This window comes from Chaetodon trifascialis, chromosome 9 (genome assembly GCF_039877785.1).
Source record: "Chaetodon trifascialis isolate fChaTrf1 chromosome 9, fChaTrf1.hap1, whole genome shotgun sequence".
Lineage (NCBI taxonomy): Eukaryota > Metazoa > Chordata > Actinopteri > Chaetodontiformes > Chaetodontidae > Chaetodon > Chaetodon trifascialis.
The window spans coordinates 24,397,020-24,423,683 of NC_092064.1; the positions used below are offsets into that span (position 1 = coordinate 24,397,020).

General features: G+C 41.4%; 1 protein-coding gene across 4 annotated transcripts in view; it reads left to right on the forward strand.

The window, feature by feature from the left end:
- nbeab (neurobeachin b) overlaps positions 1 to 26,664 on the forward strand; it is a 182,779-nt gene that overhangs the window by 24,660 nt on the left and 131,455 nt on the right. For all 4 annotated transcript variants that reach the window (XM_070970886.1, XM_070970888.1, XM_070970889.1 and 1 more), the window contains exons 2-6: positions 20,284 to 20,515; positions 21,312 to 21,412; positions 21,640 to 21,735; positions 22,969 to 23,090; positions 25,021 to 25,147. In XM_070970886.1, the coding sequence (XP_070826987.1) occupies positions 20,284 to 20,515; positions 21,312 to 21,412; positions 21,640 to 21,735; positions 22,969 to 23,090; positions 25,021 to 25,147 (678 nt within the window). The remainder of the gene's footprint in view (positions 1 to 20,283; positions 20,516 to 21,311; positions 21,413 to 21,639; positions 21,736 to 22,968; positions 23,091 to 25,020; positions 25,148 to 26,664) is intronic.

Consider the following 26,664-nt stretch of genomic DNA (forward strand, 5'->3'; position numbering starts at 1 on the left):
CTACATCTGTTACTGAGCTCTATAAATATTTGGACAACAATAGCTTGGCTCCACACTGATAGCAATGGATGTGAGGCGATGACACAGTGACTGAGGTTAAAGTGTGGGCTGTCGGCTTTGACTAATGTGCTCCCACCACATCAGCGTGTGGTCCATTTCACATAAGATGACTCCTGTCTCTTTATTATGTCTATACATCCTTCCAGTTTGGGCGACAAAAATCATTTGGATAGATCGAAAATCAAATAAGTTGAATTAATATCTTTTTGGTCAAAATCTCCTTTTGTCTATTGACATCATCAAGTCTTTAAATTTCAATGTGAAACCACTAAAACGTGAAAATAGTCTTAAGTTATGTTGTGTATTAAGCTTATGTGTTCTACAGGTAAATTGTGGCTGTGGTTTGTGTAGCTCTATTGATTTGAAAGCACATGTGAGATTTGATAGGGAAATGGACAAAATGTTATCTTATGAGTATGACTAGTGTGTGTGTGTGTGTGTGTGTGTGTGTGTGTGTGTGTGTGTGTGTGTGTGTATATTGCATTGACTTGGAAAATAGTTACAGATCTTTTTTTTTTCTTTTTTATTAAGCACAAAGAATATTTCCCCATGAAGGGGATATATCAGAAAAATAAATCCCTAATTAGTCTAACAGTCAGCTGAGTTGCTTTATTTTCCTTTTTCCCCTACATTTCCAAAGGCGGAAACACCTTGACAGCTTACCAAAAACATCTTTATTCTTTATCAGAAAAAGAAATGAAGCAATTCATGTAAATGTTTAATACATGAGATGCTGCCAACATGTAGAAGCCCCCAAAACAAATTAGAATGTAAAAAAAAAAAGTCAAAAGTAATTCTTGTTTTTCCTATTGGCACTTTGTTACTTGTATTTTCATTGATTCATTCGAAGTCTTTTCTTCTCAACTTCGCTCTGCTTTAATTCACTTGTTGACTCTAGACTACTTACTTCTTAGTTGTGAGGGTTTATGTCAGCACACCAGCAGCATGCATCCTTTTGAATTAGGTGGATTAAAGATCTAGCAAGTGTCTAGCCTGCCTCAGATAAAATTCAGCAACGCTGATTTCATATTCCACCTGGCATGAGAGGAAAATCACGGATGAAACCAGCAGCCACAGGTAAACCCTCACAAAGCGAGCACATATTTCTTCATTGGCTGTAAATGCTTGGCTTGTGTACAGGAACAGTTCCACTGCAGTTGTACACCATGATGCCGCCGTGATGATTTTGTGATGTATGTGACATTGTCTGACTATCAGTGTTCATGCCGTTACACTATAAAGCAAGTATGTCAGTGTTCTCACCAAAAGTATCAAGTGGAGCATATGGGGTACAGCATGATATGAGATTTGTCCTTTTGTCACTGGGTAATGACCATGAATTTTCCTGGACTGACAGGCCAGGCAGGTGGGGCAGGCAGTAAGCAGTCAAGTAATTACACTGCAGGACCAGGGGGGGAAAGGCAGACCTGCAAGGACTCAGAGGTGTGGAGATTGGCTGAAGTGACTGGCCTGCCAGTGTGGAGGTGACAGAGTGGTGAGAGAAGGCAGCTGGTGCTTGAAGGAGCAGCTGATGGCAAGACGTAGCATTTGTCACGTGCAGTGAGGATAGTGGCTAACACATGGTGAGTAGAGCCCTGCAGATAGACCAGACTGGAGAGACGGTATTTGACAGTATGTGGACTGATGGACAACAGCAGACCTGAGGCTGTCAGTCACAAGAAGTGGCCATAGTGTCTTCAGGTACTGCCTGTTTTGGAGGCAGCCGTGCATCATCCTTCCATCCCCGCTCTGACACCCTGTCGCTCCTATCACTTGCCCTTGTCAGTGTTTACCACAAGCTCGACCACTGGAATCAAATTCTCTCGATATAATTGGCTCGATTATCATGGCTATTAGAGGACAGCAGGGCCCTCCCTCCCACTCCCACTACTCCCAGCAGCATGCCTTTTGAAGTTCCCTGGAAGCTGTTAATGTACCTGCACTGAGAGATGACAGGGTATCCTACTTGACCCCTGCCTCACCCTGATGTTGAATATGCAAAACTCTGTTTTTTGCCGCTAGAAAAGCACTCATAATGAGCTTGAACATCTGATTAATTGTGCTCATCGACTAGCCATTAGGCAATGCTCTAACTAGTACCTAATACATAATGATGCATGGGCAACCAGTGTCTAGATTAATTTAGTCCTCACCTGCCTGCCCCATTGCTTTTTGTGTTGCCCTCGCCTGATGCCACAAGGCCTTGTGCTCCCTCACCAGAAAGTCCTTACACTCTGAGGTCAATTGCAGTTTTCCCTGTAGTTGCAAATGTAACATTATGCTGTTGCTAAGTTTTATTTCTACAAGTATTAAAAACTGTCTTATGAACAAAATTAGATGTGCAAAAATTCCGCTCCTCTTAAACTCCCCCTGTAGAGTATCCGTATATCCATCCAGGATCTATGGCGATTTTGATGTTATCGCAGAGGAAAGCTCTTTTTGACACTGTGGACATTATTGTATGTGTACATTGTCTGCAGTGTTTGTCAGGCAGCTCAGAGTTTGTTGAGCTGTGAGATTTTCTGTCAACTGGGCACAGTTGAGGTATAGTATCTCCAGCATTTGAAGTATAGCCAGTGGATTGTTGCTTGGTGTTACATGTAAATACAGATTGCATTAAAGGGGAGAAAGATTAGGAGGATTTAAATGTACATGCCCCAGGCGAGGATCTGTGAGTGTGGGAATCAGAGAAATGGAGTCCAAAGAAGGCAGAGGCTTTATTACGCTTATGCGTGTATTAGGTGTTGAAAGCGAGATGTACTGTATATGCTGTGCTTCTCAGAAATTCACATTTTTTTCCCTTATGAATTTTATTAAGGAAAATCTATGCTTTCTTTATTTACTCAGCTAATTGTACAAAAACCGCCTGGGAAAATGTTCCTTTACCAAAGAACCCCTGCTAAATGAAACGCCTCACTATACAGCAGGGTAAGCTTTGACCTCCGTATGCAGTTACAAGTTCATTCTTCTTGGAAGCACTTTCATGTTATAAGAATAAACATATCAGCATCCAGCCCCATAGGATATTTTATTTGTTGCTTAACAGTGCATTAGCGACAGAGTGTTAAGAGTGTGTGTATGTGTGTAAGTTGCCATTACTACAATTTTTTGGCTCTGTTTGCTGCATTACATCTTGTGCAGATCCAAAAGAAAATGCATGTTAGCACATGCGTATATTGTTGTTAACTGAATGATATGTGAGGTTTGCCTTTATCGCATTGGCTCAGTGAAAGGAACCAGTATGGCTTGCTGTCAGTGTGTTGATAAATTGTGTGTGAGGTAACAGTGTCATTAGTGTTGTGGTCAGACAGAGGGAGTGGGGAATTGCTGCAGTAAACACTGTGGACTCTCTCCACCACTCTCCCCTCCCCAGTTGTGTGACCTGCATACTGATCCCTGTTTTGAACCTGGAGGACATCTTGTCCCAGTCCTAGCCTGGTAAGAGAAGTGACACTTTGATGATCTGGAGAGGACAGACTCAAGAGCTCTCTGCTGTCATTTCCCTTTTCATCTTTTGCCTTTCTTGCCTTCCCTCAGCCCTCTCTGCTTCCGCCATCCCTTCCTATCTCTCCCTCTGGTGTCTGCATTGCAGTGTACTTTTCTTTCCTCTATCAAACAAGAGATGTTTATATCAGCAGTGGACCTTTAAACTCCTCCTCTCCTCTCCTCTCCTCTCCTCTCCTCTCCTCTCCTCTCCTCTCCTCTCCTCTCCTCTCCTCTCCTCTCCAGATGGAAACTAGCAGCACATATTTCTGGATGGATGTCCCTTGCTTCTCTCTTTACAGTGTATGAGACATCAGCAGAACATATGTTTTTTGACAGCAGCATTCAGCAGGAGGAAACTGTGCACACTAATCACAAAACCCCTCGATTGTTAGGTTTATCTCCAGCTGTCTGCTTCATCAAGTGTAGATGCAACATGATGCGTTTGAAATATGAGCTTGATTTCAACCAAATTATACGTCAAGGTCAGTGGGGTTAATGCCAGCTCACAACTGTTGCTCTATATCTAATGTGCTTAATTAAATGGGAATTAGGGAGGAGGCTTGGTTGATACATGTGTGGAAGACATTTTTGTTTCAGTTGTCCTGTGTTGTGGGATTATATCACATGGCTTGACTGCGTCAACAAAGGTTAACGGAGGAGAATGCTGCAGTGCAGGGTACTGTCAAGGTGACTGTCTATCTGTGGTCAAATGTATAACAAAGTTATGGTAGCTGCCAATTCACACAATTATAGTATTTGGACAGCAGCTTCGTGTCTCTGCAACCTTTCTTTGGATTAACAGGGTGTTCCTATTCAGATCATGTACAAAATATTTTCCTTTAGCATTGCTTGATACCCCTGCTGTCCATCAAATTTAGCTTGGTATCCTCTACTGACAAGGACATTTTTAGAAATTACTCAGTACATATTCCTTTCCCTGTGTTCCGTAGGGTTGTTATTGTGTCAAGTTACCACTCAGATTTGATGATGTGTGTTCTGTGACTCGCGCTATCACTCAGTCAGGTTTCCTGGTAGTTGTGTTCACAGCACACTCTCTCTCCTTTTGCAAGATGTATTTCCTGCAAGATTGCCTTTTAATTTTCTTCCTCTCCCCCTCTGGAGAGGTGAGCACTTCTGCTGTTTGACAATTCCAAGCATTTCAAGGGATTAGAGGAACGACCACATGATACAACCCACCAGAATAGTAAACAGGCCTGTGTTGCCACACAGTAAGCTGTGAATATGAGATAGGAAAAGCAGTGTGGCTCAGAGAGGTTTTTTTCCCCCCTTGGACATAGACTGCTTTCGCACTAAGTGACCCACAGCATGTGGCCAGCTAAAAGGTGTGATTAATTAGTAGAGTGGAACAAAGGCAAAGTGCTCTCATACTCTTTCCTTAAGTGCCATTCAAAAGCAAACAGGTTGGCATTATTGGGCTTTGACCCCCAATTTAGTTTGTATCAGTCAGGCTGCTTTAAAGTTCAAGACTGGCCATAGATGAAAGGCCTCGCCTCTATGACCATTGACTGCACCAGATGACAAGGTTTGGCATGGAACTGAGCAGCTGAGGGAAGACGGTGTAGACACTGTAAAAAGCATTTTACACCATAGAAAGTGAGAACTCCATGTTACAAAGCTAAACCTGTCAGTTTCACTTAAAGCGGACCCTCCTGTTTGACACGTTAGAAGTCTAGCGCTGATTCCTCTGGGTTCCACAAGAAGGGAGCTGTCCTCAGTGCTGAAATCAAGACAGGCAGCTGGTGTCTGGGGTAGGAGCTGAGGGAATCTCACTGTTCAACTGCCTCTTTATCATTGCCGTAATCAGTCACTTCATAGCCTCCCACATGGAGGGAATCTTTCAGGGCAAGACTACCTTGCCCTTAAAGCTCATATTCTCTTATTTTTTAGTTTCGCTTCACCTGATGAGCTTGAAGTACATCCTGAGGGTGTGGATATGTTGATTTTTGTTTTGCAGGGCAGATTAATGTATGAATAATTTGACACTGTATTCTAAAAACAGGACCCCTATGTTGCATTGTTCTCCAGATTCAACTTCAGACTTTTCAATTTATTCACACCCTCTGGCTTTTGGGATCTGAATCATATCCAGATGCCATAACTCAGAGGAAAACTACTTTTTCAAAAAGAATGCAGCATCCTGCAAAACTCTCCTCTCACAATCACAACTCTTTAGTTTCCTTCAAATGCTGTCTGTGTTTTTTTCCAGATTAGCAGGCAGGTTAAAAGTTATTGAGCATTTTTTTTATACAGGTGAAATTATGAATAATGTGACTCATCACACAGTCTAATAACAGGGACCCTACAGGCCTTTATGCTCCACTGTCACCTTCAAATTAAATAACCTCTCGCATGATGAAGTGGCACACAGGACTAAATAATTTTACCACACCTGACATGTATTTCCATTTATTCCATTTTCCAGCAGATGGAAAATGTAGCCATGCAATTACTGCTACTTTAGGTATAAGCATGAGCGTTTTACTGTAATTCAGGGCAGCTACACAAATTGCACTTTCTGTGCTTCTTGAGATTTGCTGCACTTCATTTTCCCCTTAATTTATTGGTGGAGAAAATGAAAATAGACAGAGGTCACACCTTCCCTGAGGTAAGGCTCTTGACAATGGAGGGAACTTTTAATATTCAGGTCAGGTTTCTTTGCTTCTGTGCTCTTTTTGTTTGATCACCTATTCCCTCCCTCTTAAATAAACCACAAATAACTTCTCATTGTTTGCTTAAGGCCTGCTGATTTTATATAATTTTCTCTGTGATTGAAATAATTATAGCAGCAGTGTAAGTTCAGGGAAACGTTTCAGAGCCTGGTGCTCGAGAGAAGAAGGCACCAAATTAATTCAGTTGAGGTATTAATGAATAAACGTTTGTCAAGTGCGTTCCTCTTTCTGCGTTTGCAGGGTGGGAGGTCAAAATGCCTTAATGCTTGTTTGCTTGCTTCTTCAGTTGATGTTATTCACCTAGTTCACCACATTTTGCCTTTGTGGCTCAGTAGTAGTTGTACAACCTGTCCCCTCCTGGATTCAGACCACCACCCTGCTTGTGTCTGGTGTTCCTGTGTTTTTGTACTTTTCATCTGGTTTGCTGCCTTTGGAACAATGATTTTTACTCTCAGTGAAAGCAAGCAAGCAAGTGAAAATGAGTGGAATGTATGTGTATCCAAATGAAGTCACGTCTTGCCTCTGTCAGGATACCCTGTAAATCTCTTTTCTCTGCTTGTGTCCCGCTCTTTGGTGCATTCTCTCGTACCAGTGTCTTTCGTCTTCCTATTGTACCATTGTCGCCTCTTTTCGTTTGCCTGCTCCCTTACAATCTGTCTCTTCGCCATATGCATTTAAGTCTAAATGCTGCTGGAGGCTCAGCCTGCTGGGCTGTGGAGTTCCAAGTCTCAAGCAACAGTGAGCTCCATACGGCTGCTGTTCATCTGCCTTGTCTGCTCTCAACGACACTTTTAATGATATCCTCAATCCACTCAGGAAACATATTGGCTCTCGTTTCTCTCAGCCAGCCTGATTTCCACTTCACTCTCAAACACACACAATGTTGTTGCCTTCCTCTAGCCTCTTAATGTTAGGTCAGACTTCAGAACAGTTTAGGTCTTCATTAAATCCTCACCTTGTCAGATATCAGTGGTTGTACTCGCCCACTGATAGGGCAACGATTGGATGTCACCTCAAGAAAAGGAGCAATCATGTGACTGATTGACTTTGTGTCTTCTCTTAGAAGTGGGAAATTTCTCCAAAATACCTCCTGTCAATGTCGACAGGCATTCAGGGACCTTTGCAAAGAGATCCAAAAGGCAGGGGAATCTGCACCAGCTGCTGCCTTCAGGTGCCCCTACTGCACTGTAGTTAACCCAGGCTCTCCTTTCTGTTTGGAATGAAACACAGTGGAGAATGTTGTCTACTCCAACCGTGACTTTCTGCTTAACGCTGGCACGGTCAAGTGCTAATGAGACTGCTGACAGAGCTAAAGCCCAGCATTTGAACAATTAATATGGTATTTACTCAAATCCAAAGCTGCGGCATCACCCTGGTGCTCCTCTGACTTTGCATGTGCAGCGTTTACTTTTTTCATTATCATAAACATTGAAGTGTCTGTTTCCCACACATTTTCACACAAAATTGGTTTTATGCAGACTGCTGTTGTGGCTGCTTATGATGTTCAGCCAGCTTAATTTATTGTTCAAATGACTAAGATGTGTTTTATCCTCCTTATGTAGAAACAAGTATTATGGTAATTAAGAAAAACGTTGAAATTACTGCAGATTTTAATTGCTGTCAGGACTATAAAATAAAGTTGAGATATAAAAAGTTAGTTACCAGCAATTACTACTGTGAAATATAGTTTTCGTTAGGTTAAATGAACTGCCAGGACTAATTTATTGGTGATTTGAATTGGATGGGCGACGCGGTGCAGTAAAATCAGACAATAATGTTTAATTGCATATTCCAAAAAACATGTTGTGCACAAGTTTAAACAAAACAACTCGGCCTGAAAATTGTAACTTTCATCTCAGATTCTTTTGCTCTTTGCAGGTAGCCATAAATCAAAACAGTGAATTAAATTCTTAGTGTGTCAATTTTCAGTTTATTGATATGACGACGCTAAGCCCAGCTGATAATCGGAAGGCGAGAAAACAAAGCTGTCACTAAACTGACAGACAGATGTTCACAGACAGATGATAAATTAATGCTATTCTTAATGACATTCAGAGAAGCAAAGAAACACAGCATGGCTCCATTATCCGTGAAAAATTTCCAGAATCTTCCGTGATGGACTCCCTGCTAGACTGAATCATTATGAACCACCTTTCATCTTCAGTTTCCTGGGGGCTTGTTAGCCACATCTGTATGCCGCAGGCGTCCGGTTCAGTGAAGCATGAACACTGTAATCTTTAAATCTTGAGCAGTGTTTCGACAAACAACACCAACCTTCCTGAAGTCTCAATCACAGTCTGGTCACATGCATGGAGTTAATTCTGGTCACATTCTCTCCTGGCCTGCCAGTGCTTACTGGACGGGTTACACTAATCTCTATTTAAATGCAGTGGAACAGTCAACACTCCTGTTTAGGTTCTGTAAATAAATGCGACTGTGATTCTCACCTCATAATGTGGGCACAGTGGCTGCACTCAAGGGATGATGGGATCAAAGTTACGGTCCTATATTGCTGGTCGTTGTTGTTTTTATACTTCCTTGTGTGTCTGTAAAATTCATTTTTGCTTCTTTCTGTAGCACTTTTACATTATATCGCTGAAATAATAGATATGGTTATCTGAGCTGTGTAGAAACAAGTGTTAGCAAATTTGTTACACAGCTCAACCACTGTCAGACATATGGATGTCAACTGTAGACTTACCACACTCTGTCTGTACAAGGCAGGAAATGTACTCCGAAACTCAGACATACCAGGTGGCGGCTGTCTGGTAGCTGTTATACTGAGGATAATTTTTAGTGAAGGAGAGGAGAGTCTCCAGGTGTCACACAGCACGCGGTGGACACTGTGCAGTGGGCATTATGCAGTTGTTACGTCCTCTCACCTGTCTGAGTAGAGCTACTCAATTATGTACTATTCACTCAGTCATGATGTACACATCTGCATTACAGTCTGCAGCAGGATGAGAAACGTTCGCTTCCAACTCTTGGCTGATGCTACTTCATGTGTTTGGATGACCGGTCGATTTGCAACACATTCTGGATTTGTTTTGTACAGTTGCATGCATGAAATTAGACGTGAGTATGTGTGCAAGATCCCAGTGTTGAACTCATTCAGTGAGCCAAGAGGGCCAGTAGAAAAAATTTGGCCTGGAATAGATGCTGTTTTCACATGGTTTTGTGATGTTGGCACTGCAAATCTGAATCCAGATTCAGTAGAAAATGAGGAAGTGTTCCACTCTCTCAAGCATGTCAGGAACAAGATATGGTCCCGTATTGACTGTCATATCTATTGTAAGTCCTGCTCTCGCTCTTTCTCTCCCGTCTCTCCACCACTCTAAAATGAAATACATAATAAATGCATGCCAGCTGCAGTGTATGTACAAGCAAGATTTATTCAGGTGACCATGATTAAGTACAGTTTTGCCAAAGAGCTCTCTCTTTCTGTCTCTCGTGCTCTCTCTCGCTTATGCTCAGTGATATGATCATTTCTACAATACTAAAAGCATGTGGACAGAGTATACTTAGATTCACGGGGCCTCCAGTTCATGTTTGATGTTTGATTTTATTGTGGCCAATAAAGAGTAGTGGGAGCATGTTGGAGATGAGATGGGGGAAATGGGAATTGTCCTGTCATGGAAGCAGTATCTAATAAAAAAGGAGGGAGGCAGCTGATATATATGCATAATGGCTTCTTGCGTGTTTTTTGTTATCAGCTTTTCACAAGTTGCAGATCTCTCCAACTGGAACCATCTTGTTATCAGTACCTCTAAAAAAATGTCTTGTGTGAGAAGTACAACATTTAAAACTGAAAACTCTGGAAGACGAACATCAGTTAAGATATTCCTCATGATCATGCATTAAGGAACAAGCGAGAAGACAAACTCGTGGACTCATTGTTCCTTCGTCTCTCTCCCTCCCTGTTCCTGTTCCTTTCTGTGTTTTCTGCGTTACGACAATTATTGCCTTTTAAAGGAAACAAAGAATAATTATTTTCTCACTCCCAGCCAGTGTGCAGCTCTGTGTTGAGGTGAATTCATCAGTGAAGCAGAGAGGATGGATCGGACGGTCATTAGCATGGTTCAGCATTGATGTGGAGACCATTCATCAAACTAAATGGAACCACAGAAGCAGTAAGCTTCTCTCTTACATACTTGGCACCTCCCTCCCTCCAATGTTCCACACCCATGTCCCTTAAATGTCCTGACCTTTAGCTTGGTGACATTTTTTAAGTAAAGAAAGAATGGCCCTAGGTAGTCGTCCAGCTCAACTCTTCAGAATAGTTCCCTGGAGAGCCAGTGCCATTTTGTCTCAATGCAGACTATTGTTTGCATAATATCTCTTCAAGCATCTTTCTTTTCAACTCATTCATTTTGGCAGTCACACATTGAAGAAAAACTGGAACCAAATGTTAATGTTTGTGAGGTTGTCTGATCAACTGACACTCAAGTCTGCACTCTGATCTGAGATATCTACACATGCTCAGACAATAAGTGCAGTTTGCCACTTTACTTTTTTCTTTTTGTCAAATATAAGAATTTTTTTTTTTGCATAAATGCAGTTATTTGCATTGAGTTTATCAGAAAGCAGTCAAGGTTGCTAGATCAGATCACTTTTCTGAACTGATATCTTGAAAGAACCTCAATCCTAATTTCTCTTTAAGATAATTGATTCTGTTGTTAATGTCCCTCCACTTCTTCTCTGCCTGATGTTGAGCTGTCCAAAAAATTTTCTGTTCATTTTGTAAAAAGCTGGAGGATGTCAGGTCCCAAATTCAGCCCAACCCTTGCGTTCCTTCCATTCCCCGTGTCAATTCTACCACTTTTTCCCATTTCAACCCATCACAATTCCAGTGTTGCAGAGTACAATCCTCCCAAATGAACTCGTCTTCTGGCGTCTTACATATCATCCGCACTAAGCTGCTCAGGGAGGTATTTCCCACTGTTAGCCCTGTTATTTTGCCGATTTTTATCAACTCCTGACCTCTGGTTCTTTTCCAGACAGTTTTAAGCATACCGTTGTTCACCCACTGCTAAACCTGGACCCCCCCCCCCTTCAAGTAACTACAGACAAATCTCAAAACTCTCTTTTTTTATCTTCAGGTGAGAAAGTCACTTCATCCCAGCTGATATCTCTTATGAATAATGATTTTTAACGGTTTCCAGTCTGGTTTTAGAAGATTTCATTGTAGTGAGAAATCACTTGTCAAAGTTACTGATGACCGACTGCTAACTGCAGACCGTTTAAGTGCTGCCTTTGACACAGCTGATCACAGTATCCACTTACATCATTTGGAGACTTGGCTGCGCATCAAGGGCTCTGCTCTTAGTTCATTATGCATAAACCTCCACAACAGAACTTTTTCTTTCACTCTGGGTGACTTCCTTGACAGCTCAGTTGAATTGCGGTGTCCCTCAAGGTTCTATGCTTGCCACCCTTCTTTTTTCTAAACACATGCTGCCTCTTGGCCAAGTTATTCAAAATCATGATGTGTTTTACCATTCTTATGCAAACAACACTCAGTTATACATGATGCATGAGTTAAACATGCATACATAAAACCCACAGATCCTATAGCAGCCCAGCTAATCTCACAACCTGCCTCTCTGATATGATTCATGATAAGTCTGAGGGCATTCTGTTCAGTCCCCCAAAGCCCATCAGCTCTTTTGGTGCTAATCTCAAAAAATATTATGCCGACTGTGAGGAATCAAGGGGTGATCTTTGATGCTAACCTGTTTTGATGATCAAATCAGTGGCTCTGTCATGTTTTTTCCAGCTCGAGATCTCTAAAGTTGGGTCATTTATATCTTTTGCTGATCCACAGAAAGTTGTATGTGGTATATTCTCAGCTTGATTACTGCAATGCACTTAACTCAGCCAAGGTTCCCTCTACCTTCTCCACGCCGCAGCCTAATATAATGCTGTATTCATTTACTGTATCTACTATTAATGATCTAACCTCCCCATTTCATTGCTATGGAACTACTGCTGCTACTGTAAGATAATTGATTCTGCACTTCAGTCATAAAAAATGTATCCAAATGCTCTGAAATTCTTTTATTGTCCTACCATTTTACCTTTCTGTAATTCACCTGTACTTCAAAATACAGGCATTTTAAGATTGTTCATTATTTTTACAATGAAATACTACAAAAATAGTGCAAGTCTAATGAAAAAGATGTCCAAAATATTTGTGAAAATATAGTTAATTATGCCAATGCTTTTCTGAATAAATAGTAGAGATATATAGATATAGATATATAAACGTCTTTTATAGTTCAAACACATATGTCTGCCTTTGCCTTGTTGCTGAAAATATTTTTTTCGAGTGCCTGTGAACTGAGAGGGGTTGATGGAAAATCCAAGTATTCTATATGGATATTGTGTTTTGTGTCTAACTCCCTCCGGTGCTGCTAAGCACTTGGCTGCAAAATGGCCCTTTCATTGTTTCCTCCTCTTTACTTCTGCATACCAAATTTTTGCATCATACTTTATCCCTTTGACTGCGTATGTGCCTAAAAGTCAGCTGCAGGCTGTTCTGATTCTGAAACTGAACTGTTATTGTGCTTTGTGCCCTCAAGTTTACAAGGAGAGGAATACTTACTGGAATAAGCCACCAGTTAAATTGTCGTTTTTCAGACTTCTTTGTTTGTTTGTTGTTTGTTTTCTTGGTTGTGATTGCAGAGCTGTTTGTTAGCAACACTGAATGCTGTACATTGGACCTTCATGCTAGCATGCAAGTGAACCACACAGAGACAGTCAGCGCTGCAGACACTGTATGAACACTCTTGCCTTTTGGTTTGAGTGCAAAACAATCCTCACAGGCAAATCTAGTGTGTCTGGACTTTTATCAAGCCAGTGCAGTCTCTGGTTATGATGACTGGGGCAGAGCAATGGAGCTCCCAGGGTAGTGTGATTTTAAGGGGTGAAAAGGCTTTTTTGAAAAAGGGGGATTCATTAAAAAATCACTGTAGAGAACATATGCCTCTGTCCGCATCTTGCAGAATGGATGAATGTGTGAACCTGTAACAATCATTTCATTTGTTTAGAAATACCGTTGAGGACACCCCCCTCCTGAGAGATTCCCTCACTGCAGTGTTCGCACTCCACTAGCAGTCTTGGTAAATAGGACATCAGATCTATTTATTTTCACCCAATTTAGTGGTCACTGTAGACGTCCCTTAGAAACTGTCTCAAGTCCAATCTTCGCTGCCTGTCACCATGGCGACGGCGAGCCTTCAGCCCCAGCCTAATCAGAAGCAGTTGAAAGTGTAGGGATTCTTCAGGGCTCAGATGTAACTCTCTTAATTTTGTGCCTCATAGCAGTGACGCACAAATGAATTCTCTCTAAGGGAGAGGAAAACATGCTTGATTGAGGCTCATAACTCTATCGTGCTAAAAGAGAGGAACCACAGGGGTGAAGAATTAAACTAAGCACACACCTTAAGTGCTTTTACATAAACAATTTTTGGTTTTGCTGCGCAATAAAATAAACGCCAGCTCGGCGGAATGCTACTCCCAGCGCATTAAAGAATCACTGTAATGGCGACAGTTCTTTCATTTCCTCTGACACATCAAGCTCTGCCGGATTATCTGTAGCATCACAGGGTCTCATTCTTCCCCTGTCAGCATTGTGAAAGTGACAATAAGCTTGTGAGCAGTTCAGTGAACCTCATGCCAGTGTACAAGGGTGACTGAAAGACATTATTGCTAATCTAGTTTCACCTCTGGTTTGTGAACGGTAAGGCCTTCTCTCTGCGTCTCTGTGCTATTACAGTGAAGGGAGCTGGCTGTCACTCACTACTCTTGTGTAACCACCCTGACAGGTCTTCCAGCTTGAGCTGCGTAGATACCAGTTAGAGCCTAATTAAAGTGGTATTATTCTCCTGCCTCACATTGTAGTGTTGTTTCCATAACCTTCCTCTGGTTTGGAAATCATCGATCCGCAGCTCCACTGAGCTTCTGAGCGTCTTAATAATCCAGAGCAGATATTCTTAATTGAAATTATATGATTAGCCATAGCTGCAGGAGCCAGGTTTCCTCCTTCTGTGGGCCCCTCTCCTGGGAGCAGGGAAATAGGCCAGCTTTACCTCCATCTGTACAACGTGGATCCGAACCAACACATGGGTACCTGCATCATACATGGATTCTTGACTGCTGAGTTTCCCTGTCTCTATCACACTTGGCATCTACGTGGCTCCGATTCTCTCGCAGTCGGTGTGTGTCTGTGTTTGCGCGGCTCTGCAGTTCAGTGCATTCACACTATATGGAACCCCTGCGCCTCTTTGATGTCGAATTAGGATGCATTCAAAGAAATGTCGGAGGATTTAATTCCATTTGCGTTCGTGTTTGAGTGGAAGCAACGTGAATACAGATTGGGTTGCTGGGCGTGCGAAGATAAATGCTTAAGCTGACACTTGACATGCTGACTGACAAGTTGTCTTATAATAGGACTGTACCACAGACCTCAAACACTTGTAGCACCTGAAAGACTTCAGTCAGCCCATCATTTTTCAGTTAACACCCTTGAGTGAGATAGAGACAGAAAAGAGCATTCTGTACGTAGTAGTTAGTTGTGTATAACATCCCATATGCTGTGCTACTGGTCTAGAGAATACTCGCTCCCATATGGATGAATAGACTCAGAGGATGTCATCATCATAGCATCAACAGTTCTCCCTCCCAGAAAAAATGCAGATTTGTTGGCTGTGTTGCCTCATGTGATGAAAGTCATAGAAGCAACAACAGGTGCAGATTAATAAGATGCCTTTTTTTTTTTTTTTTTTTTTTAATCAGTTTGTCTTTGATAAATATAAGATGTTTTTCAGTATTTACTCACAAATCAAGTTTGAAATTGTCGACTCTCATGGTGACTGTGAGTAACAGGCACAACACAGATTGACTGGCAGATTCATGGCAACATGGTGACCAAATGGTAAAATAAGGCCTGTGATGATTAACCCACACAACGCACAATGTGCTTCGTCATTTCTGATGTAGTTATTGATCCATCTGATGTTAATTGAGTTTAATACATTTCAAGGACAAGCTGATACGTTTAGTTTTGTCTCACTTTAATCGATATAGCCTTGTTGTGGGCAATCCCTGCATGTTTTTAAATGCCTAATACAGTTTTGTCCTTGTGAGTTTGGTAATAGTTAAGGCCTTTAATTAATTCATAGACTCAATTCCCATTGGGGGGGAACAAACTTATGCTTCAGTACACAGAGTTTAACAAAACGCAACACTTTACAGTATCAGTCAGTACAGCAGCACACAGTGAATGTGGTATCTTGCGATATTGTTAATTGAACCTTTTGTTTCTTTGATTGTTCTGCCTTAGAATTTATGACATGTGTGTCTTTCCCAGAGCGGGTGTTTTATTGCGCAGATTACTGGTCGTGCTATCATCTCTGCGTCTCAGTGAGAAAGGATTTAGCAGAGCAGCTCAGTCTCACCAGCACCCTGAGCTGCCGTTGGGTTTAACTGCAGTAAACAGACCAAGGCTAGCAGTGTGCTATCAGTGAAAACCATCAGCAAAAGAAGTCAGAGATAGACACAAAATAAATGAGTGTACAGTAGCATTCTTTCACTGTCAGTGTTTCCTGCTGTTAGAGTATTTTAGATAAGTCGTGGAGAGCCATAGGGAGTCGGGAAGAAAATTAAACATGTAATTCAGACGGGGGAGTTTTGACGGGAGCCTCGCTTGTTACAGTATGTCTGTGTCTCTTGTTGCTTCCTTCGTTTCCTTTAAACCTGAGAACGTAGCGGCATAAGGTGTAAAGTGTAACACATTTTAATGCCATTGGCTGGCTAAGAAACTCTTAAAAAACGAATGCCAAGGAAAGTTTCAAAAACATGGCTTTGGCAGACACCTTTTTCAACATTAGATGTGTTATAGACCCAAGTTATAAAGTAAAAATATGATTTCAAATGTTGCAGTTTTAGGAGATGTGAGAAGAGAGATATATCTAATTTATATTCAGACTCTATGACTTTCTAAAGGCGCCATTTGCAGCAATCACATCTTCAAGTCCACTATGCTTTTACCCTCTAACACACCTTTATATGCTGTAGAGATCCTCTTAGTTCCTGTCAGATTGGATGGATACAGCCAGGAATTGCAGTCCTCTAGTTTCCCCTCTGATTTTCCAACACATTCATCTCCAGACCTCAGCCGATACCTCGGTGACTACACACTCGAGCTGTGTTTCTACCACACAGTCCGGTTCAGTTCAGCTTGTCACACATTAGAACGGTTACTTTCATCTTTCCATTGTCAAAAGTCGAGGAAGGTATCAATAGAACCACTCTACCACACTGCTGAGGTACCTAGCACACTGATCCGGTACTTAATGGTGGAGCTAGAAAACGCTGTTCGGTAGATACGCTTGTCATGAAACCACTGCAGCTTTGTCTTTGCTTTGTGCTGAAAGCTCATTGTCGTGTTCTGAGGTCCTCTGTCTCTCTTTGAAGACCCCTCAGCATTAGGCGTTGTTAAGTCTTTTCTCCATCCCGGTGGTTATGCTGCAACCGTCAACATAGTCTTAGTTGGAACAGTATTGGCTGTGTGATGAGCTGTAGCCGCTTGTTGGCGCTTGGTTTGCCACTTGGCATTCAGGCCAACGTTCCTTTTTGGTCTCACAGACAACAATTTTTTTTTCATCTTGTGCTGCCATTAGTAAACTCCAGGCAGGGTGCCATATGCCTTTAATTTATAGGGTTGGAATCTATATAGCTATTCTACCAAGAAGGCCTAATTAATGGAGCGTTACGGACATAGTTTTCTTTCTAACAGGTTCTCCATCTCTGCAGAGGAACTGTGAGCAGTCATTTGGCCCCAATGAAGCCCTAAAAACAGTCCTAGCCGATCTAAACGTTTTTTCTGTTCCACCCTTCTCCACATTTTTACCTTAACACAGTTATCTCAAAGTTCTGTTGACATTGAGTTCTTTGGACATTGTAGTTTTGGTTTGGCCGGCCTTTTTCTGTCAACTGTAGTATATAGATATATTTGTGGTTTCACATTTAGTTAGGTGGATCTCAAGACCCTCCCCCCAAAAAACCTAAATTAAAGCAAAGTTTGTGCTGTAGTATTTGGCTAGAATATACTGCACAGTCCATGTTATCAGGGACACTTAACAGTCTAATGCAATCAGTACAGCTAATCTACTAATCTGCTTTTTAATGTAGTCCAGTACAACATCACCTATAACTATGACCTCAATACTACTAAGTAATTGAATTTAAAAATTTCTGCTAACGTCACAAAAAACATTATGAGGAAATAATGTTGTAATAAAGTGGCCACGTGTAGATTTGGTGTAAATAAAATGCCATTTTAAAAGGTTTTTAAAGGTTATTCTTTGGAATTGCAGACAGAAAACGAGGGAGAGAGAAACTTGACATGCAGCAAAGGTTCCCAGTATGTGTCTTAACCACTGGCCAACACAACGCCCCTGAACATTTAAAAAAAAACGTATTGTTTTACATAAATGTGGAATGCAACTAAAGTAATGAAGCAGCCGCGTGTCATTAGAATTCATGTAACTGGTTATGGGGTGTGTTGGTGTAGCATGATGAATTTGCAGGTTTGCACTCTTTTACTATGCAGCAACTATTGTTTTTACCGTCGTAATATGTCATCATATTACAGCAGTTTGCCCCTGTTTAGAAAGAATTTGATCATTTACTTCTTAACATTGTTTATGGGGTTTACATCACTGAACTTAAGTGGTATTCAAACTCTGCGCTGATTTAGTGTTTAAGGATTTTTGCACGGCTCAGAGAAGCTCTACTCTCCATGTGTTGAGTGTGTAATCAGTGATTTCATGTCTTTATTTACCTCTTGTAACATAATGGGTGAAAATTATTCTGGGGATCTGAATCTGCAATTACACCACTTCTCAGGATTGTGGTGTGCCTGTGAATAGTGTGATTAATGGCAATAGCACTGAAGAATGATGAGGTTTAGTCTAGACATTGTGGCTCTTTTCACCTCCTTGTATGCAGTGCTCGGTGATATACGTCATCATGGCTGCAACCGGACAGCCTTTTGTCTGACAACGTGAACCTGAGCAGCAACAACCTGTGATAGCCCTTACATCTATAAAAAGCCTCTTCTTCATTATCAGTTGATATAATAGTTTTATTTTTACCACAAAAAAACGTAAAGAACCTTATAAAGAGTAGTGGAAAAACACACTGTAAGTAAACACATGCAATGTCGCTGTCAATTCATAAGAGCGCCACAGTTTTCCTGTCTACAGGAGCTAGATCGAGATGTCTTTGTTGGGACATTAAAGTGAACATGAATAACTTTTTCTCTTCTGCACTTCGCAGTGCTGCACTGTAGGTAGCTGAACTTATTCCTCATTGAGAGTGAGACATTTGCACCTTAACTGGAATTCATGAATGATCTAAAAGCAGAAAGGAGCTCCACAGTTGCTGTGTGGACTACGTTATTAGGCTTTTGTCCTTGGCATTACCATATTTTATATGATCAGTACAATGCCAAGTATATTTTGTTTCATGTAAATTTAGTTTAGAATTTATTACTTAAATGATTGTGCTCAGGTATAGTCACACACATTATTTGATAGTTATTGTATGGCAGGTATGTGTGTGTAACTATTTGTATACCTGATCAGATCTTTTGGGCAGGAACAGGGCCTTGATACCCAACTGAAATCATACTGCAAAATGTAATCCTTGGCCACTGGACACAGCATGGTTCACCCAAAATAAGGGTAAAGCAATAGCAGACCACGCATGGTGGCATTTGTGGTTGGAGGAGTGGGCAGTTTGGCATTGAAGATTGTCTGCATACCCATAACGAGCTTTCCACCAGTTTGTTAATTTTCCGCACCAGTTAACACAGTGACTATATTTAGAAAACAGACGTGTTACAGCTTGCTCGGCTTTATAGGAGTCTTCTGCACATTTTGGCCACTGAGCCGACTCAGACTGCATATTACCCCGACCCCATGAGTCTTCAAGCTGTGAAATTCCTGTTATTGTTCGTGCCTCACTGCTCTCTGTGTTCACTGATAAAGACGTCTGATTTTCAAGCTGCATTTCAGCTTTGGTTTTATGTTGTATGTAGGCAACGGCTTTTTAATTCTTCCACAATAAACAGCCTCTGTAAATCTTTTTAAGATTTAATCTGTCACTTAGTAGATCTACATACCTGCAACAACAATTCAATGTAGAGACTAAATGTGGCACAGCTGTGTTTAACAAGCTTTTGTGGAGATCTACACAGTAACTACACTGTGAGGGGAGGCTGTCTCTCCAGTCTCAAAGTCCAAGCAGGCCTGTGACACACGTCATTCTGATGTAATTGCATGTGATGATGATTGAGGTGAGGCTTGATTTATAACTCCATGGACCAGTCTCTTTCCACTACTTTGGGCTGCTTTTTATCTCACCTAGCTATTACCTGTCAGTCACAGTAATGTGCAGTGGGTATCTAGGCCCATTTTCCACCTGCTTGCTTTGATGCCCACCAGCAAGTTGTTGTCAGCTCTCTCCATATACCATACACTTCTTTAGAGGGCTAATTTCATGCTTGATGAACTTGAAAAACTGCGTTATTGATTGTTGTTTTCTATTTTCTTAATTGTGATTGTCATTTGTGACTCAGAAGCAGCAGCAGGGCGATAGATACTCCCTCCCCTCCACTTTTCATTAAATGCCAGGGTGTTTTATTTTCGTGAGTGCTTAAATTCTGATCAAAACCCTTTTGAAAGGAAAAATATCTGAGCTTTCTTCTTCCAGTGCTGGCCAGCCCTTTAACATCAGAGTAGTGACCTGGAAAATATGTGAATGTGGCTCTTGGTTAATTTCCCCTCAGAGAAAAAACCTTGGCAGGAACCAGGTTGAAAGCTGGGTCAAACAGCAAGGCTCAGTGTGAAAGTGAAGTTGAATTCATGCCGCTCCCTGCTGGAGCATTGCATCAACAAAACACAGGATTTAAACAGCATGTGAAGGCATAAAAAAACCAATCTTTTCTTACTTTACCTATGTGTCCCAACTTATTCCGCAGTTGGTGGGTGGTGAGTTTGATCTGGAGACAAACTTCATTATCCAGGATGCAGAAAGCATCGGCTGCATGGTGGAGCTGCTGGAGCACTGCGACGTCACCTGCCAGGCCGAGATCTGGAGCATGTTCACCGCCATCCTCCGCAAAAGTGTTCGAAACCTGCAAACAAGCACTGAGGTGGGCCTCATCCAGCAGGTGCTGCTCAAAATGAGCTCAGTGGATGACATGATTGCAGGTATGGTAATGGTGAGAGCGGGCCCTTTTTTTTGCTCGTTAGCTGCTGATTGTACACGTGTGTTTCAGAATGATTTGTTCTCATGTTAATATCCAGCAAGTAGTGTGTATGCCTTCTTTTATCTTTCAGTCAGGCAACAAAGCCATCTGTGTGTGCCTGTGTGAGTTATCATAATGGGGAATGCTAATTTCTAATGCTAATGCTAATTTCTGCCAATGTTCCATGAAGTGTTGTAGCTGGCAGCACTGCAGCTTTACACAAGGAGGGTTATGAACGTTGCAGTCTGCAGGGACTATTTTTTTTACTCTTGTTTTTGATACATATAGGCTTGGAATGAGTTCCTCAAATCTGTATTCAGGTCACTGTGTGGTTGTCTGTGGAAGTCAGTGTCACTTTGATATTTTACACTGTGCAAATTACATCCATACCTTGTGTAACCTGTAAATTATGTTTCAGCTGATGAAATTCAAATGCGTTTTTCCTGCAGTGTTACTGTGCCTCTAAGTTTAACAATTTAGACATCACTTTGATTTACAAGCCAGTTTCCATGTAATTGCAGTGGAAGTGTTTCTGTGATAGATATAATGGAATTTCACAGACAATGAACTCCGTGAGAATGAAGCTGAACGAAAGCGAAACTGTTTTTATTATCTCAGGAGTTGATGCATATGAATACTTTCCGCCATGAGGACCTCCTGTGCAGTGAGGACAAATTCTAATATCTGTAAAATACAGCTGAGATTCGTGATTGTCCTCTCTCTCCTTTTGTTTGTGTATGTGTGTCTTGCCTTTAAAGACTTGCTGGTGGATATGTTGGGAGTGCTGGCCAGCTACAGCATCACAGTGAAGGAACTGAAGTTGCTTTTCAGTATGCTACGAGGGGAAGGAGGCCTCTGGGTAAGCGATAGCAGGGACCGGATGCAGGCAGAAGTGCGTGTTTTGTGTGCGCTTTGACACTGTCACTTGAGTTGCCTCCAGAGAGCCATTTCACTGATATGTTTGGGGCTTGTTCAGTAATGACTAACAGCTGGACGAGGTAACTCACAATGTATTGACTGCAGTGCAAACAGTCAGAGAAGGCCTTGGCTGTCTTGTTATGTCTCTTTTTTTTATCACCTGTGCAGCCAAAGCATGCGGTCAAAATGTTGTCGGTGCTGAATCAGATGCCCCAGAGACACGGTCCAGATGCCTTCTTCAACTTTCCTGGTCGCAGTGCAGCAGTAAGTTTTCACATTTGTGCCCTGCAGTCAATTTGAAAATGGCATTTATTTGTGCATTTTTATGGAGCTGCAAATGATCAGGGTGAAACAGCTGACTGTACATACACTGTGCGATCACACATGTTGTGTTTAACAACAAAAAAAAATCTGAAGTGCATAAATCCACATATGAAAAAACTAACATCTGACATCTGCTGGGCTTTACAAAGTTATGTAATGAAATTGTGATATGTGTATCGCACCAAGGGTTGATTTGTGCCACACTGTAATTTTCCTTTTTGATGAGCCCATTCCAATCCAGCATGCCCCATAAATCCTTCATTTTATGGTTTCCTATAATAAGATAACAGGTGTGAACTTGCCTTTATAGGTAGCTGGAAACAGCTCCACTAATACTGTATATACATGTATAGAGGGTGTAGTAAGATTACAAATAAATTAAAGGATTTATAGATGAGAAAATGTGGGTAACGCACCCTGTGTTGTGTGACTAAGTTAAATAGGGATGATACGAAGCTGCTGATTTATCTCGGGAGATGAAATATTGACAGAGTCCAGAGACATAGTAGATGACATAGCAAAGGGGAGATGCAAAGCCTGTGGCAGGACATTACATTCGTCTTTTCATTGCTTCTGCATCTATTTGCGTCAGGCCGATGCATGTTGATTAAAGTCAGTGAATGAGTTATCACAGTAGTTTCATAAAATGTAATTTTTCACTGGTGGTTGTTTGAAACAACTCTCCAGAATCTTAGATATTAATAGCAGCTTCACCTAAATGCAAATAGGACTTGAATTCATGGCTGGATTTATTTCAAACAGGCTGAACACTGTAAAATATTCAGCATGAGCAGAAATGATAATGTGATCAGTTGGCCTGTAACATCGTAGAGGTCAACACAAATTTGCAATTTCCAGTTATTTCAGTTATTTAGTTTAATAAAACTATTAATGAATCAGAACAGATGCACTGGTCTGACCTCAGCAAAGATCTCTTATCCTTCTTCATTAAATATTTGCATGAACTATTAAGCCTAAAAGAAGCTCAGAGAAGTTTGAGACTGCACTTAAGATGCTCTGTTGGTTAGTATTTTTTAAAATCCTAGTTTTTGTGCTCTGACTCTGTTTCTACATAGTGGAGCTTAATTTTTATTGACTTACTGTAGAGCTGGAGCAGATTTGTTAAAATTGTCACTGACTGTGCATCTTTGTGCCTGTTGTTTTTTGTACAAGGCCATTGCTTTACCTCCTATTGCCAAGTGGCCTTATCAAAATGGGTTTACATTCAACACCTGGTTCAGAATGGATCCCTTGAATAACATCAATGTTGACAAGGACAAACCATATCTCTACTGGTGAGTAAACAGTTATGTGTTCCATGTTTCCAGTGTCGTCGGTACGCTCTCTCTCAGGTGCTTTAAGCCTACATTATGACTCCAGAGAGATGAAAATTACACTATCCCGTTTTTCATCAATCTAATTGCTTTAGCTTGTACGAGGAATCATTCCCCCTCTGCAGATACCTATAAAGCTACCAGCAGCTTTATTGACGAAGCAATATGCTGTCTGATACTCTGACCTACAGTGATTTTTCCCATCTAAGCAGATTACGGCTGCAACTTGTTTTTCAAGGTTAAACTAGTTTTACAGATACTATTTTTCACACACTAGCAACGCTTATGTAATGTGGTTTGTGAAAGGTTCTCATTTTTTCCAGATAGTGTTCATGAATTATAATGGAGAAAGAGAGGAATTAGGTGAGATTAGTGAGATTAAAACCCAGGGAAGCATGAACTACGGCGACTGGTACTGGCTGTTACAGAGGTGGACTGCTGCAGTGGGAGGCACTGTGGAGGTATTAATTTAGATTTGAATATCTGCCACACAAGGCCCACATACCAGCTCTTGCAGGGGCTTGTGGATAATTAGTGCTAAAATCAATAACCCAAAAGTGCAGTGATGCTTTACAGCTGTTTTTTCTGTTTATGAGATGAGCTTTGGGAGAAAATCACAGAGTACAATGGGACATATAAAAGAGTTGTGGAAGGAAATGAGATGAAAGGCTAGAGTTTACTGACGGGTTCACAGTATTTGGTCACAGATAACAGTTCAGTGTATCATCCGCTGGCTGCCACTGCTGTACCTGGATCACACAGTTCAAATGAAAGAATCTGCTCACCTTGGCAGGACTTGTTCTGTGTTTCTCTGATGTGAGAGAAAAGAGGAAAAAAAGAAGAAATACTGGCTATGCTAAGTTGTTAGTATTCATGTGGCAGCGATTCCTTACTGACAGAGTCACAAAAAGGCTGAGATATGCCAAGCTAATCCTGTTTATGCTTTGCTCTGAGGGCCTCATAGCTCAGTGGCCGGGCATGTAGACAACAAAAAAGAAGTGTATCTTCAGAAGCTGACCGAGGTTTGCTGCTTTGCACCCGATGTGCAAGCACAAGCAGGTTTGTCCACTGAAGTGTCTTGGCTGGATCTGTGGTACCTCGGTGTGGGGCTCAATATCTTTCTGTCCCTGCGTGCACCCCACAATATAAAAGCCCAGGCTCTCTTTATCTACCTTGACAAAGAGGTCTGTTTGTTTTAGATGATCCCAGCGGGTGGGCGGCGGCGGCGGTGGTGTTGGTGTGGGGCTTTGAAGGTGGTATACTGCTGTAGACCTAAAGACTGTGGGAGTGTAGTGAGTACATGTCAGCAGTGAAAAAGATGTTCAGTTCATGCAGGGAAAGAATAGAGAAGTGTTATTGCTCGGTTGTTTGTGTGTTGCAGGGTGTGGGCTGTACAGGGTCTGCTCATCTTTCATCGGTGGTGGCAATAAGGTCACTATTTGCTCATCAACTGAATGTTTTAGGGTTTTTTACGTTTGTAGTTGTTACCATGTCTGCAAAATTTGCTGTAGCTATAGTCTCACTTCAGGTTTTTTCCTGTTTTTACTGGTTAAACATAATATCATAATTCTCATAAGACTTACCTGTCAATTACCTCTGCAAATTGCTTTGTTTCTGCATAGTGCCAGGCATTCAAAAAGTATGCTGACCCCAATCTTATTATGTAGAAGGAAGCCACTATTTCACTTCAGTTATTGGTTTGTTCAGTGTGTGCAGTATTGTTAACGAGGGAATATCCAAAAGAGTATATTAAGAATATGCTGACTGTGGTCAGAAACCTTCCACCCGAGTTGGGTGGAAATCTATTATATCATGCTTGTTGATAAATTAATTAGGTTAACCCCATCAAGTTTGCAGCCGTGATACACACAATGCATGTTTCTGTCCACAGCTTTCGTACCAGCAAGGGCATTGGGTACTCTGCGCATTTTGTTGGTAACTGCTTGATCGTGACATCGCTCAAGTCTAAAGGAAAGGGTTTCCAGCATTGTGTGAAGTATGATTTTCAGCCCAGGAAGGTAAGAGAACCTTTGGCCTTCAATCACGCATTTCAGCTATGACACAACATATAATTTTACTGTTTAGACCTATATAATTTGAATATATGAATTGAATTATTGGACACTGAAGACACACAGTGGGTAGTGGCTGCTTCAAATATAAGTGAGCCACATCTGAGCATGAGTTGCATTATACCAACCATTGAATATCATAATTGCACATAATTGTGGCCTGAGCCGAAAGGAAGTGGCTTTAGACTTCATTCAAAACAAACAATAATTACACTGCTCTTTTAAAACAACATGCAGTTTTGGCTGCACTTAAACGTGACTCCTCACCCACCAGCTGCTCTTTTTTCAGCATTACGAAGTTGTATATCTACTCAAAGACCTGAGGTGTTTAAGACCCCCAGAGGAATCTCACAGGTGTAATTGGATGTAAATGTGGATGAGAAAATGAAACTTAATTTAGCGTGGAATGTCGGTGTAATGTAGCTGTCCCTGCAGAGAAGAAAACAGGCTCAAAGCATGTGTCAAACAATTAGAGCCTTCACATAACACCTGGGAACAACTATTCATCCCGAACCTACCGCCTCAGCGCAGGTATCGTTTCGTAGAAGCTCTTGGAAAATAAAACATGTTGAATTAAGCTTTTAATTGATCCTGGGTTCAGACATCTGCGGGTAAGTGCCGTTCTAAATTATCTGCAGGCTGCTTGCACTCCTCCCCTCCGCCATGAATCCTGTTTTAAGTGTCCTTACCTTTGTGTGTAGATGGCCGTAATTCCATTACACGGCTCAAAGTGCCCTTCAGGTCAAACTCATAAAGAGGGGGCACACAGTCACATGAGAGATGGACACTCTGTTGCCTCCTTCTGTGAGTGGTTGTGCCAGTCTTGCCCTTATGTAATTCATTCCAAGAGTTAACACAGTTAGCAAGCGAGCATTAATTACAAGGCACTGATTGAAAATTAATGGAGAAAATGAATCTAGATATGGATGCACACACACACACACACACACACACTCTCACACACACACACACACACACACACTCTCACACACACACACACACACACACTCTCACACACACACACACACACACACACACACACACACACACACACACACACACACACACACACACACACACACACACGGCTAAACGGATCCCTCCGTTTTCAACTTTTCAATTCAAAGAGGCAACGAATGATCTGAGTAAGGAGAATAATTTGGAGACATCCAGTGTTAAATCAGAAGAACTGGCGTCAGTGCTGCAGCTGCTGCATCAGCAACACAGAATAAGGATTAAACAGAAAACCTGAATAAATAAAATGCAGCTACAAAGTCTTCTGATATAAATAATTAATGCAGTATATATGTACAGGATCTGCATTATGAAAAATGATCAAAGAAATGTAAGTTTAAAACTGTTTTTACTTGCTGCTTTATCAACAGTACTTCCGATATGTTCCACTTTACTGACTCGAGGAGTTGTAAAAGTTAACATGTATCAATAAACATACCTACAGTCAG